The sequence below is a fragment of the Siphateles boraxobius genome, unplaced genomic scaffold, assembly GCF_051911475.1.
Source record: "Siphateles boraxobius isolate OS27281-9 unplaced genomic scaffold, OSU_SipBor_1 6, whole genome shotgun sequence".
Lineage (NCBI taxonomy): Eukaryota > Metazoa > Chordata > Actinopteri > Cypriniformes > Leuciscidae > Siphateles > Siphateles boraxobius.
Genome location: NW_027509186.1, coordinates 22,891,908 through 22,906,712, shown reverse-complemented (window position 1 = coordinate 22,906,712; position 14,805 = coordinate 22,891,908). Strand labels below are relative to the sequence as shown.

General features: G+C 36.6%; 1 protein-coding gene across 5 annotated transcripts in view; it reads left to right on the top strand.

Moving 5' to 3' along the window:
* myo1cb (myosin Ic, paralog b) overlaps nt 1–14,805 on the top strand; it is a 41,467-nt gene that overhangs the window by 14,265 nt on the left and 12,397 nt on the right. For 4 of the 5 annotated variants that reach the window (XM_077208257.1, XM_077208259.1, XM_077208261.1 and 1 more), the window contains 2 exons: nt 12,856–13,011; nt 13,102–13,217. In XM_077208257.1, the coding sequence (XP_077064372.1) occupies nt 12,856–13,011; nt 13,102–13,217 (272 nt within the window). Of the gene's footprint in view, nt 1–5,378; nt 5,678–12,855; nt 13,012–13,101; nt 13,218–14,805 lie in introns of those variants that run through there. The other variant, XM_077208258.1, reaches the window with a different exon arrangement.

Below are 14,805 nucleotides of genomic sequence, written 5' to 3'. Positions count from 1 at the left end.
CTTGAATAGTGAGTTAAATTAGGTCTGGTTATTACACAAACCTATCATATGGCTACTTTTTTGTGTCTTTTTTGGAGCTTGAAAGTTCCCCATTGATTGCAATTGCATGAATAAGTGCAACCAGGACGTTCTTCAAAATTTCTCCTTCTGTGTTCCACAGAAGAGAGACATTTTTGGTCATTTTTGCATGAACTATCCCTCTGAGGCATGAACAAATGTGAAAAGTGAAAGCAAGATCCCAATAAAGCAAATAACAGGCTTCTTCAGGTGAAGAGTTAGTTTGTTTTAATGGTCAACCAGAACAGAGAGGAAGTGTGTTGCTTATTCCAGTTAAACCTAACAAGGTTTTGAAGTTCATTCATTACACTCAGTATCTCCTCTACCTTTTCTTAACTTCTTGGCCATATTGTTGAAGGATAACACGGCAATAAAATTTTATAGCTTTGATCTTCTGCCCCTCTGTACCGTCCTCTGGCCGACACAACCGCTTCTACAAATAGACCTGTCCTTGTGTGAGAGTATAAATAGGCTTGGAACAGAGTAGGCGGAGAGAAGGAGGAAGGGGCAGAGAGAGAGAGAGAGAAAAAAAAGAAGTAAAAGAGGTGGGAATAGATTGAGCAAGTACAAAGACCAAATGTTTTCATAAGTCTCATTACACACAATTTGAATTAAAATGCCTCTCGTCCACATCATTAGGTCCTGACCAGGATCAAATTCCAAATAAATGATGTGGACGGATGATTGTGGTCAGGGACAAAAGGGATTGAAACTTGATTTGTTTGTGCATGGGTTCCTGAGAGCTGGCGGGAGATTCAGAGGAGGCTGGTGAACATAGAGGAGTCCAATGACTTAACTATGACTCATCTCTGAGAGGCCGTCTGCAGTGGGGGAAACATGCACAGACTTCCACATTTAAAACGAAAAATTTTAGGATTTACATTATTAATTGCTGTCCAGTTGTTCCAGTTCTTAAAGAGGGTTTTTAGACAATAGGCCTAATTAGTACACAATTTGCATACGGTTTGTTCTAAATAACATACAAGATTAGAATTTGTGCATCCTAGATAAAAGTATCTTCAAGGTGGCGGATAATTTAGCCTATTATTTCTGTTAGATCTTTGAAGTCTATCCATCCATGCATGCGTTTTATTTTTCACAACCCTGTTGTACAACAGTTTTGATGTTACTGTTAAGTAATAATGAATTTAGCTATAGATGGTAATGTTTACATAAAAATGCAAACAATATTTGGTTTTAATATGCATATTTCTGATGGGGCAGTATGTCACAATACTAGCATGCTTTCTACAGTACTAATAATTGGGGTGTTAGTAAATTTGATATATATTTTTTAAATATTAATACTTTTATTCAGCAAGGATGTATTGAATTGATCAAAGTGACAGTAAAGACTTTTACATTGATATAAATAAATGCTGTTCTTATATTTTATTAATCAGAGAAAAAAAATTCATAGTTTCCACAAATATATTTGAATGATTTCCGAAGGATCATGTGACACTGAAGACAAGTAATGATGATGAAAATTCAGATTTGCCATCACAGGAATATATTACAGTTTAAAATATGGTAAAATAGAAAACAGTTTTAAATTGTAAATATATTTCACACAATATTAGATCAAATAAATGCAGCCTTGGTGAACATAAGAGACTTTTTTCAAAAACATTGAAAAAGTCTTACCAACCCCAACATTTTGAACAGCAGAGTAAGTAAAACTAAAAAGTGTGTTGTGTACTTATGCCATTACAAGTGAAGTAAATACTTTTAGAGCATACTGGGCTATAAATATGCAAACTTAAATTCCGCAAATGAGAACATTCTGCATGCGGAATGAGTTCTGTAGATTGAGTGATACAGAGAGAGGAAGTGAAGGGCATTGACCCTAAAAGTGGTCTAAAATGTGAGTATAAGCGACAGGCATGCAGGGAAAATAATCCAGAGTTTCCATTGCTAATTTCCCACGGATGTCATTTGACCACTTTAAGGAATAGAACGCCCCACATAACAAACAATACCTCACTGTGTTTGTTTCTCCGCCAAAACGCCATGCAAGGATGCGTGAGTCCTGCTTTTACAGTGACCTGAAGAAAGACTCTGAGTTCAGAGAGTCTGACACAGTGGTTGACGCTTTATGCCATCTCTTATAGGAAAAGCTCATTCAAAAATGAACGGTTTATGTCGTTTCAAACCTGCATGACTTACTTTCTTAAGGAACACAAAAGAAGATATTTTACAGAATGTCCAAGTAGCTGTTTTGCGTACATGTAGTCAACACACTGAATAACTAAATTAAGTAATGTGAATAATAACTACATAACTAAATAAACTGCCCCAATAAAAATGTGGAAATTGTAATTTAATTTAATCATATGCGTATTTAATGATTTTATAATGTATTCGATAAATTAATAATAATTATTACATTTATTAGGACTTTTATTATAATGTTATATATTAAATTATATTTTGAGCAGTATATACATTTATGTATGCATTCATTCATTGTTGCAGTTTTGATCCCACATTCCATAAACGGCAAGGGGTAATAATGGAACAAGTGATTTTAAAAAGTAATTTTCTTTTTTGTATTATTTTCAACAGGATCTGCTTTTTCATGGGTTTAAATAAAATATTTTTTAATAACAGACAATAAAAAAAAAGTTGTGCATCAAATCACTCCTTACGTGGTAAAAAATGAACTCGATTCTCAAAAGTCAACAAATGTGCGACAGCCTAATGTAACATTTTTGACAAGCTAGACGTGTCAGTCTCTGACTAACATGGAATTTATTCAAGCCACGGAATAAACTTAATTCCGTAAAAGTATAATGAACTACGCAAAAAGCATTTAGAACATCTCCAGCACATTTTATAATTACCCAAAAATCAAACATTGTTCCCCCCTCACGCACGTTATCACGTCCATCAAAAAGCTTAGGCTGGCAGTCGGTTAATAGGCATCAATCAATCACTTCACTGAATGAACTTATTAGCTTATGATCCATCTGTTTTCAAATCCACATAATTTGGATAGCACGACATCGATGTCTGTCAAAAATAATGTAGCCTAGTAGCCTACACAATACACGGTAGTATTTACGAGAAACAGGTCCAAGGGGAACACGCACACGACTGGATGTTTTGGCTACATTATCGCTTTTCGAGAAGTGTGTGGAAATGGCTGTTTGAGTGGCTTAAACATGCTTACTGTCAGAGAGACAAAGTATTTAATGCATAATGTACGCGAGTATAAATTTGTTCTTCATCCGCTGAAATTTAATCGGACTGATCAGTGAACTGAGTGAAATACCTGCATGCTAAAGAGAATAAACACCAATCTGGGTTAGTGAACATCTTTCAACATGTGTTGGTTTAAGCATTCTGAATCTGACATTCCTGATTTGAATATTTTCTATATTTGACTGACCTTTTTTTCATAATTTTTTGTTAGATGAGTGTTCTTGAGATGAGTTCCCGTAGTTGTCCAATTTGACTCTCATATGCTGATGCAATGTATATTATAAACTTGACGGGTGATTTTTTTTTTTTTTTATAAAATTTGGTTTGATCACCATCTTCTCAGTTGTTTAGAAGATTAAGGCAATTATTATAATTATTATATAAGTTTGATAAAATGTTGTTAATTTTCCAATAAAAGATGATAGATTTTTAGATGATTTTTTACGTTAAGCAGATTTTGACTCGTGTATGCTTTTGTTGTATGGAAGAAACAGCATTTTGTTTCATGTGGGAAGTAAAAAAATAGAGTTATAGTCTTTTAGTATGTACTTTTTCATTAAAAAACAACTATTAAGTTTAGTTAGTAAATAGTTTAAGTTTAGTTAGTTTAGTTAGTTAATAGTTAACAACTATTTAAGTTCTGTCTATCTCTTCTCTATCAGTAGAGCTTTGCACTATCATATTTGGCTGAGTTCTAAGTACAGTAAGGTGGAACGCGTAACACATTTCCTTATTGCCCTATTTTAAAGGATGGCGTTAAGACTTAGACAGCTTTTGAAAAGATGGATCAAAGCAACCCGGATCAGACACTGGGTTGATTTAGAAACCGCTGTTTATTTATCCTGTTCCTTAGACAACCATTGTAATCCATTGACTGCAGCCACTCGTCATAAATTAATAAAGTTTTTAAGAGCACACATACTGATAGAAAAGCGTGTGCATGCTTAACAGAACGAGAGCAAATATAATGTCCAGTGAATTGTTCCTGCTCTTCTTACACGCTGAACCTGTAATGTCAATGTTCCCAGAGAGAAAGAGAGAGCTGCTCATACGTCTGGAAAATATTACTTAGATTCCTGCAGGCAGGGTCTCTGATTATGTTGGCATAATTGGGAAAGGGAGCGAGCAAGAGAATGAGAGATTGATAGGACTGAAAGAATAGGGGAGGATTTATATGAATCACAGTGTGCAATGCTGCATTCCTATATTTTGCAACTTAAATTAAATCCTGCTTCCCTGCGCACATTTATGTCATTTGGAGTTTCCAGTAGAGGGCGCTGCTTTGTTTATGGTCAGTGGAAGTGACCTTGGTTAAGGTTTTACCTTAGTGCTGTCTTGTGTGTTAAATGAACAGGGGGTGTGTTGTGTTCTTACTTGGTGGAGAGGAGAAAATGTGGCGTGTCTTCATACATTAACCCTTTGCCTTACACCAGAAAGACTTTATACAACAAAAGTGCTGATGAATAGCCATTTTTCAGTATCATTACGATGATTTGCTGAGAGCTTTCCTAAGACTTTGACACAATATTTTTAGCTGAAAATAAATAATTTTCTTCTTGGTTTTTTCCTTCATTTTATCAGTACTATCTCTTTCTCTATCTGTTTATCTCACAGAAATAATAGCCATAAATCATCTGTGTGTTAATGCCTGTGAGTGACATCAGGTTATAAACTAAAAGTTAAGCACCGTAAGTGATTGTGATCTGTGCACTGTGAAGAGCATTTGGCCTGTTTTTCTTTCTCAGGCAACTGAGCCACGTTTGAGCACATTAATCACCTCCTTGACGGATCCCTATCTGAAATCTGCCTCAGATTTGCTTCAGCTTGCACTTGGGCAGCATTGGGAGGAGGAGGAGGAAAATTTACTTTGGAAAATCATTAGCTGCATTTTATCCAACATGCAATGCTATAGCTTTCCTGAGTTCTAAATACCAGTTCCCTGAATTCTCATGAAGTGTCAGTTTGAGACGATGCGTTTTCCTATATTATTTCGTACACATTTTTTTTTGTAATATTTTCTTAAAGAGGCACAGGATGGTTTTTAAGGGCAGGCACATGCAGGGCTACTACAGGGGGCTGGAAAGTTTTAGCTTTCACTGTAAATCCCATTGCAAGAGGATAGAGCAAATGAGTCGAGGAAGGCAGAGAGGGGGAGTGTGTCACTTTTCAGAAGGACTGACTTGTGCCTCCGTAGAGAGAGAGAGAGAGAGAGAGAGAGAGACGAAGGGAAGGAGAGGAAAGTTAAAGCTGAAGAAATGGCAGCTGGGACGCTCCCACACATGGTGCAGACAAAGTTAAAATAACAAACTCTGCACACTTTCTCAAGTGAGAGCCGCTGTTTTGGAAATACTAATAAATCATACACTTACAGCAACAAGCTGGGAAGAACGGGAAGATGAAGTATCGAGGCATGGTAAGAACCACAGCATGCTCCATACTAAACAAAAGCAGCTGGGAGATTTCTGCAATGTCAGCGAGGGACTTATGAGAGTGAAATATGTGGTTCTGGTGCAATTTATTTAATGTTTAGAATATGTAATGATTTGCTAGTATGGCTGGAATGCAAGTTTGACACACAGGGAATCATGTATGAATGTATGTATATATCTGTATTTATGTATCTATCTATCTAGTAATGTATACACATACACACACATATACATAGGCTATAGCTTTACAAATTTGTTATAATAATTTATAGCACTTGAGGTTTAGGTATTTCACTGAAATTAAACTTTTTTTTCTTTTTAATAAGTTAATTTTGAATGTGTTATCCATTGACTAGGTTGTTCTTTAAAGAAGACTTCGACAACACAGGCATGAATATCGACTGATCTCTAGTCTCAATCATATAGTGAAATATATAGTGAAAATCACTTTTCCTCTGAAAAGAAGGATTTTGAGTTTTGTTGGTCCTATCAGGTGCTTATCCTATCTTGGGACCTTCTTTCATGCTGAACATTCTGACAATCAGTATCTATGTTCATGCCATACTGTCGTCTCACAGTGAAGCAATCTCTGGCTATGAACCAGCAGCAGTCACTGTTAAATTCCAGGCTATCTTTCTGAGTGAGAGTGAGAGATATCTGTCATCGAGCCATTCCACCCTACAACATTTCTTCCTGTCTGTGTCATCCACGACCTTCCTCTGAAAGCCAACAGAAACTTCAAGAATAAGCACTCAAGACTGAGACCGTCATTGTTTGAGCTTTGTGTTTCTGAGGCCTTTCACCCATTCAGTGTCATGATATGCTACGAGTGTCATTTGCAGAGCATAATTTCATATTCAAATAAACACACCTTGCGGTCTGCAGTACTTTAGATGTGCACATTTTGTTGTAGGCAAATAAGTGCAGAGGGTTGATGAATGTCTGACATTAGATTTATGGTGCAGTTTCATACGAGATTCCATTGAATTGCTTAACGGCTGCACTGCTCACAGGAAGATCCAAATCTCTGGAGGAAATTAAGTTTTCATAGTGCCATGCTGCTCTGAGTGACCTTGGAGAAATGAAATGGTTAGTCTTGAGATATTTAGGAAGGCTATAGCTTTACATCTATATATGATTGTGCAGGAAATACTGTAAGAATTAAACTAGCTGGAAATACTGTGACGGTCCCTTAAGCAGTTTACAGTTCTCCCGACTCATGCTCTTCAAATGCCCTCTGGACATGAATGCCTTGCATTGTCCGGCTGGCTGAAATGAAGGATAACTGGTCACTTTATCTTTTGCAAGTCAAAAAGTATGTTAGTGAGTTTCGCATGTGGAGGGGGGGCATATGATGTAAGACTCTTCACCTGTTTGGACAGAGCCAGTCACACCTGTCTGTCAACTTTCCCCCTGGAGTTTGACAGCCACCAGCTGACTTTCCAAACCAACCCCTCAACACAAGGACAGCCATCGACTCAGCAGACTGGCGTGAATTACAATGCCACCCATGGAATTTCTCACCATCTGGGTGGTGGTAATTAAATGAGCATTGTTAGACATCTTCTGTGAAGATTTGTTGATGAATATGCGCAGAAAGGCACATGTTGGGGTCTCTGTGCAGATTTTGATAGTTTTAAGCACCTAGAAGTGTTTCATATCAGTTTCATGGCTATGAACAAGCTCTTTATTGTTGACATGCAAAACAGGGGCAAAAAAGTTGCATTACATTTGGAGAAGTGCTAAATATGTTTTCCCCCCTCCGACCAGCTGCATTAATCTAAGCTGGAGGAGTCTGATCTTTTTGCACTTTCCAAAAAAACAAAAAGGAAAATAAACAAACAAGGAACCCCACACTCCTCCTCACACTTATCATCATTGGATTTAATATTGTGGGAAGCCTCTTTGATTTATGAGTGTTTCTTTGAATAAGGGCACCTTTGGCCCCTGTGTGTGCACATTTTAGTAAATTAACTTTCCTAAAATATTTCATACTCTGGCCAGTTTATTTAATTTGCATCTGTCAATTGAGTCCTTTTTTTTGAAGTATCATAAAAATTTTAACTTAAACAACTACTAACTTAGGAGTTATACTTGTGAATTGGGGTAAAATTGTTTTCACACAAGAAATCCTTTTCACACAATATATATTGAATTAAATAATTATATTTAATAAACAAACACTTTTTTGTAGTTTTAATATTCAGCTGTGACAATAATAGTGGCCATATTTGGAAAAACACCTTAATGAATCTATCATCGTTTGTAATGTAGCTGTTCTTCTCCACAAAATTCTGTGTGTCTCCACCCCTTGTTCTTTCCTGCTGCCAAGCAGAAGAGGAAAGAAGAGCGAGGTAACAAGTGAGCCAGATGACTCAGTCAGGATGGAAACAGTTGGTAACCTCAAAAGCTTGAAATCATAAGCAAGCCGACAAGATTTACTTTTCGCCATTCTTCACCATTCCCGGTGAAAAGGGGAGGAGCACATGACTTTGCTTTGGATATCTAGGAATGTGCCCTTTATCCACTGCCTTCATTAATTATGAAAAAAATGCACAACACATTCCCCTCTTGTTCATCAACCAGGAGTTGTTAACTGTTCAGAATCACTGACTTGCCCTTAGAGAAAATGAATATTGGAGTGTTTGACTTGCTCGTTCACTCTTTCAAAAAATCAATCTTTGTAATCATAGCCCTGGTCCCTATCAGTCTGTTTCCGAAGACTGCTAATGTCTTTTTGCAATGTGAGAAGTGCTGACGAAGGCAGTTTGACTCGGCAGATCTCCCTGACACAGCTCTGCTCACAAGAACCGAGCAAATCGGTCGGATTTTGGAAGGTCGAGCAAAAGGCAATTATTGTTCGATTCTTCCCAGTGCCTTTGTAAGCGCAAATTTCTCCCTTCTTGTTATTTATTTTTTAAAGAAGGTCAGAGTGAAATGGAGAATGACTAATTTGCCCACAGTCGTTTTGTTTTAAGAGCAGCATTTGGAAAAAATTAGCACATGGCAAAGGGTCGAAGCTTGCCTTAAAGACCAGCAAGCATGGGGAAGGAGACCAGGGGTGGGAGCAGGAAAACAAATCCATTAAGAAGAACAATGGTGTAATGACGCCTGTTTCTTGAGAAAGTAGCTTAGGAAGGAGACTTGGTGGGACAAGGGTCTGCCTTTTGGTTGTAGCATATTTATTGGTGGAAATGAACGGTTGGATTCATTTATGTTGGCTTTTGGCAGCTCAAAGGGATTTTACATCTGATGCCTAGATAACTATGGGTGCTCCGATCAGGATTTTTGCGTCCGATATCAGTGGAAAAAGTATTCGTTGATACGATCACCGAAATATGTAATACTATTCTTGACAACAGTACATTTTAGGTATAAAGAAATTAAGAGATGAGAAAGTATCATGCATTGACAACTCTTTATTTATTAGCAAGAAACATGTGCAATATATTCCATTCCCTGTCAATATATGTCATTCACTGAGGTGAGTAGGAACAGCTTAGAGCTTAACAAATATAGCAGTGAAATAAACAACAATACAAATAGAAAACAGAACAGTCTTTATCAACAGAAATTAATCAAATGTAAAACAAAACTGCATAGTCTTTACTGTATAAATTAAATATTGATGAGTCATATGAAATCTACTAAAGAGCAGAGCAATGAGTCTTTTCTTGTTTGATTAACATTAATGACACAGGCAGCAGGAATATTAGGCTGCTGTCACTTGCTGGAAACTTTTTCTTCTAAAGTGTTTGAAAACTCAGAACCGTAGACCAGGAGACTTGGGTTTGTGTCTTAAGATGGTTTCTTTATTGAGAACACGAGCTGTACGTCGCTGTAGACTTTAAAGCTCGTCTCGAGTCTGACTCAATAGCTAAAACAGTGTTTATATCTTTTCAAGGGGGAGGGATTTACATTCTGACAATCTGAAACCAAGCATGTAAATGAGGTATACAGGTTTACGAACCTGCCCTATACTGAGAGTGTTACCATTTCCAATCCAATCAGCATAACTATTCAAACAGTGAAGCTACCAAAGTTTCAGTAATCTGCTTACAATAGAGAGAAACAGGAATAGCAGGCTCGATAGAGAGCAGTAATCTGACAGATACAGAAAACAGGATTTGCTGGACTCTCTTTCTGGAAAACTGTTTCACAGCAAATATCATCACCATTATAACCTTAAATGCTGAATTCAGTATACGAAACTGTCTCAGTTTATATACTATTGTATTGGAAACTCAATTAAACATTTAATAAATTTCAATTTGTAACACTACACACTTTAAGAATGATTGCACTGATCAAATATACTGATACACATTTTACTTTTTTCTAAACCGTTTATGTTCACTTAAGACATAACCGATGGTGTTTAAGCATAAACTAACCAAGCTGGGCATTTTGCCATATTTCTGTGTATAACTGTTTAGGCTTAAATGTATGGGCTCATGTACCTCTCTCTTTTGGCACAAATCTAGATGTTTCCATGGTTCTGATGTAACATTTTAATAGCTAACCTTAACCTATTATTTCTTTTGTAAACAAAGCTTTGGGCTGGACATATTATTCTTGAGTTGACCAGCTGATGATATCATGGTCTGTCTAACCAGCTTGTTTAGTTTTCATTATGACTCCACCACCAATTATTATCTGTCAGTTCTGTGTTACTGCAGTAGAATATACAGACAAATAACAAAGACAAACAAGTAGATGCGATTAAGACGAGATTAAGTGTGACGTATGTTCACTGCGCACTGTTCTCATTTGTTCGTTTTAAATATGATTGTTGGGAGAGTGTCTGCACTTGTTTGAATCGAATATACACTACTACACTTGAGCCAGTAAGTAACCACCTAGCAACCATCCAGATCACCCTAGCAACCGCATAGCTATGAACTATATTCTTTGAACACCTTGACACTGCTTATTTTTTCAGTATTTGTCTGGGTTTTGTCCTGAATTATGAATTACACTTGAATTTCGATCTGGTTCTGATTGAAATGCAGGAGACAGCATTTAAATGTGGTTTGTGTCTAATTGGTGAAATCTGGATTCCATGTGGGTGTTTGCAGATTGCATGAAACCGGATTTGAGCTGGAAATTCAAAACTAGCCGAATGGGGAACAAGAGCGAGAGTTTGCAAAGCTGTGTCAGACTTTCAGAGTTGATGCAGCTTTGCTGGGGCATTCAGCAGGCTGACGGATTGGGAATGAAGTCACTTCCTGGTACTACACTTGTCGACTGTTCCAGCTCAGCTGTTATGTTTTTCTTATTGCTTGTTTTTTCCCACCGTTAGCCTCCCTCTCGCTCGGTTCTGTTGTAGTTGTTGTACATCACCTTAATTAAAGTGCTTGCTCAGGTGTGCTGTATCTGTCTCTCTCTGTCTCTCCCTCTAGGGGACAGCCGCTGCTGTGTCAATAGCAAAACAACAGCCGTGGCAGCTGGTGCATTTACACAATGTGACTTGTGTGTATTTCAATGCATAATCACGCATTTGTTCATCTGAGGCTGTGTGTGTGTGTGTGTGTGTGTGTGAGAGTGGGTGTAAGTGCGCTTTTCTGTTTCAAGCTAGGAAGTGTCACCCTTAGACCTCTTTGATCAGGATTACAGATATCAGATGACAAGTGACCTGGTAGAAATTAGTACAATTTTGTGTCCTACTAATTTATGCCTGCTCTAAAGAGCATCTCTGGACAAGGATCGACAGCTTAGGTTTTATCGACATCATGGATTTTTCAAATTTTGGTGATCTAATGCGGAAAACCCAGGCCTCCATTGTTGAGAAGGGTTTTCACTTTAAAGATACAGATGTGGTAATAGATGTGAGTATGATTGTGTTTCTGTTTTCACAGCACACTTGAGTTTGGGTGGAGTTTGCAGTGTAGTCACAGATGTGGTTTAAGTGTTAAAATTTATGGTTTAGAGCTTCTTGTTTCTTTGTAAAGGTAATGTAATCAAGTTAATGATAGAGAAAACAGCCTTACCCTTATAAATAGTCCTGTGGTGGTGCCATGGAGCGATGATGGGATCAGATGGTAATACTATGGTATTTAAATACAGGTGTACCATGATACTTATGATGATTACCGTATTAATAGGCTGTACAACAGTGTTTATATGGTACTTCAAATAATACCTTGTAGGGATGTGCAATTTTAACTTTTTGGCCAATACAATGAATGGCTGATTTTAAAATCCACTGCTATAATGATATTCATTTTGAGTTTTGCTAAAGATTACTTTTAACAGTGTTATCAAATTATTAGAGTTAAAAAATCTTTAATATCGGCTAATACATGATATGACCCCAATATACACTATTGTTCAAAAGATTGAAGTCTGTAGGACTTTTTTTATGTTTTTGAAAGAAGTCTCTTGTGTTAACAAAGGCTGCATATATTTAATAAAAAATATAGTTAACACTAGTATTGTGAAATATTATTGCAATTTAAAATAACTGTATTCTATTTTAATATATTTTAAAATGCAATTTATTTCTGTGATGCAAAGCTGAATTTTCAGCATCATTACTCCAGTCTTCAGTGTCACATGATCCTTCAGAAATCATTCTAATATGCTGATTTGGTGCTCAAGAAATATTCCATATTATTATCAATGCTGAAAACAGTTGTGCAGCTTAGCCTAATATTTTTGTGGAAACTGTGATACATTTTTTTCTCACAAAATCTCACTAACTTTTCAACAGTAGCATCTCTTGCATTCCTTATCGTATTGCAATTCTAAACTATAAAAACCATGGTATTACTGTGATACCTTATTTTAAAAAGTCATGGTAGTACTTCCTGGTAATTTTTAGTGTTTTAGAGTATTAACTTCAACCTGATATTGTGCTTGACACAAATCAATTGTTCAGATGGAGACATCTTGTTCACAATGGCATGTGTGGTTCAGTGAGAAATACCTCATACAAATGCTTTAAATTAAAAGCTTTATTTAGCTGCGTTTCAAATGAGCTGAAGTCTGTGTATGATATGACATGGGAGGGGTTATGACGGAGTGGTTGTGTGTATTCTCAAGGCTCTCAGAGGGCCTTGGCATGCTGTGTGTTGCAGTGTTTACATATCACCTCGCGCTGCTCTGTGTCTAGAGGCTGCGAGTGTGATTCTGTATTTCAGATCTGCTCTTTCTCTGGCAGACTGTGGGCAGTGACGGAATCCGGGTCATGATGGAGAGCGCCCTGACAGCCAGGGACCGGGTGGGCGTGCAGGACTTTGTCCTGCTGGAGAACCACACCAGCGAGGTGGCGTTCATCGAGAACCTCCGCAAGCGCTTCAAGGAGAACCTTATTTATGTAAGAGCTGCTGTTCCTGTTCTATTCACCCTTAAAGCTCAAAGCCCAGAGTATTGATGTGACCCCTCTGTGTTTATATTTCTCCCACAGACATATATTGGCTCAGTGCTGGTGTCAGTGAACCCCTACAAAGAGCTGGAGATTTACACTAAACAGCATATGGAACGATACAGGGGCGTCAATTTCTATGAAGTCTCACCTCACATGTAAGGCATCAGCAAGAAGTCATTATTACCCACTGTTCTGCTCTCTTCTATTGTGTAGAGTAGGCCAATGGGAAGGCTAATGGTTTTTACTTGCTAAATAAGGACTACAACAGTTGTCCGATTCATCAACCATGTAAACTCACATCTTTGTGGTAGTTGTTCTTATTTAGCAACCTGTTATAAATATGGTATAAATAAAAAATATATAAATAAAAATATGCTTCAAATTAAAATTTGAGGTGTTAAGGTACATAATTTATATTGTAGAACCAAACATGAATATGAATGTTATTTAATTAATAAAACAAAGAATAATTCAGGGGGAACCAATAGCTTTAAAAGGCTAATTAAATATATAAAATGCTTAATCTGCATTTTTATGGACTTGGTGGATCTTGTTAATCTTTCTTGTTGCCTTCTGTTAGTGAAGAAGTAGTTCCCTTGGAATATCTGTAAGGAATATTAAGGACTATAAATTAAAGTTCTCATACAATCGTAACATAGGCTGAGGGCTGGTCACACTTAAAATGTTTAACCCTGTCCCTGGGTCATTCTAAACTCTGGGTAAACGGAATCCTGGGTTAAGTTGCTTCACGTTTCACACTGCTCGTAAATTACCCGGGGTTAACAATTAATCCTGGGTATTCATAAGGTGATGTTTCACACTGTACATTCCTTAACCCTGGGTTAATGTTCTTATTTGCGGTGTCAGTTTCATTTGTTTGGATGAACGCAGCATTCACCCTGTTTACATAGAAGCTCTAGCATTGCGCATCCTTTTATTGCTGACTGTTCAGACATTTCGGACTATAAAGGTAATAAAGAAACAGTCTCTTCTTCACTCAAATTGTTGCGTTTTTTTGTCAGCATTTGACATTTTACCAATGTTTTCTCAATGTTTTGGACATTTTCCATTTTTCTCAAATGCTGTATTTACTGTATATCAAATGCTCAGTGTTTCCGTGACTGTCTAAAGCACACAAATATGAGTATGCGATTGTTTGTCTGTTGCTAAACGTCATGTTCCTACACCTATGGTTAAAAGCGGTGTTTCGAACGATAATAACCACTGGGATAAGCGCAGTGTGAAAAGCCATATAGACTATATATATATATATATATATATATATATATATATATATATATATATATATATATATATATATATATATATTCTCTCTTTTTTGAGAGTCTTTTTTTCTGACTCTTTTCTGTTTGGTTTTTGCGTTTGTTCGAGCATACAGTTAGTCGGAGGGATAGAGTGATGTAATTCATATTTAATTAGTATTTTAATTGCAATATTGTTTTTTGTTGTATTTTATTATTTGCCTGTTAATTAAATGTTTGCTTAGTTAATTTAAATATGCAGTTTTGAATCTGTAAAGGTTCATCTATTTAAGTAACATGAATTTAATGTTTAGTATTATTATTTTTTGTATTATTCTTTATTACTATTTGTGACCAATTGAAAGTCAAAAACAGGCAAAAATAAAATACATTAATAAAGAAGCAATAATATTACAATATTGCTTTAGTTATTGTACTTTAATTTTTGCTTATAGTAAATGTGAATTCAAGCAAATTGAAT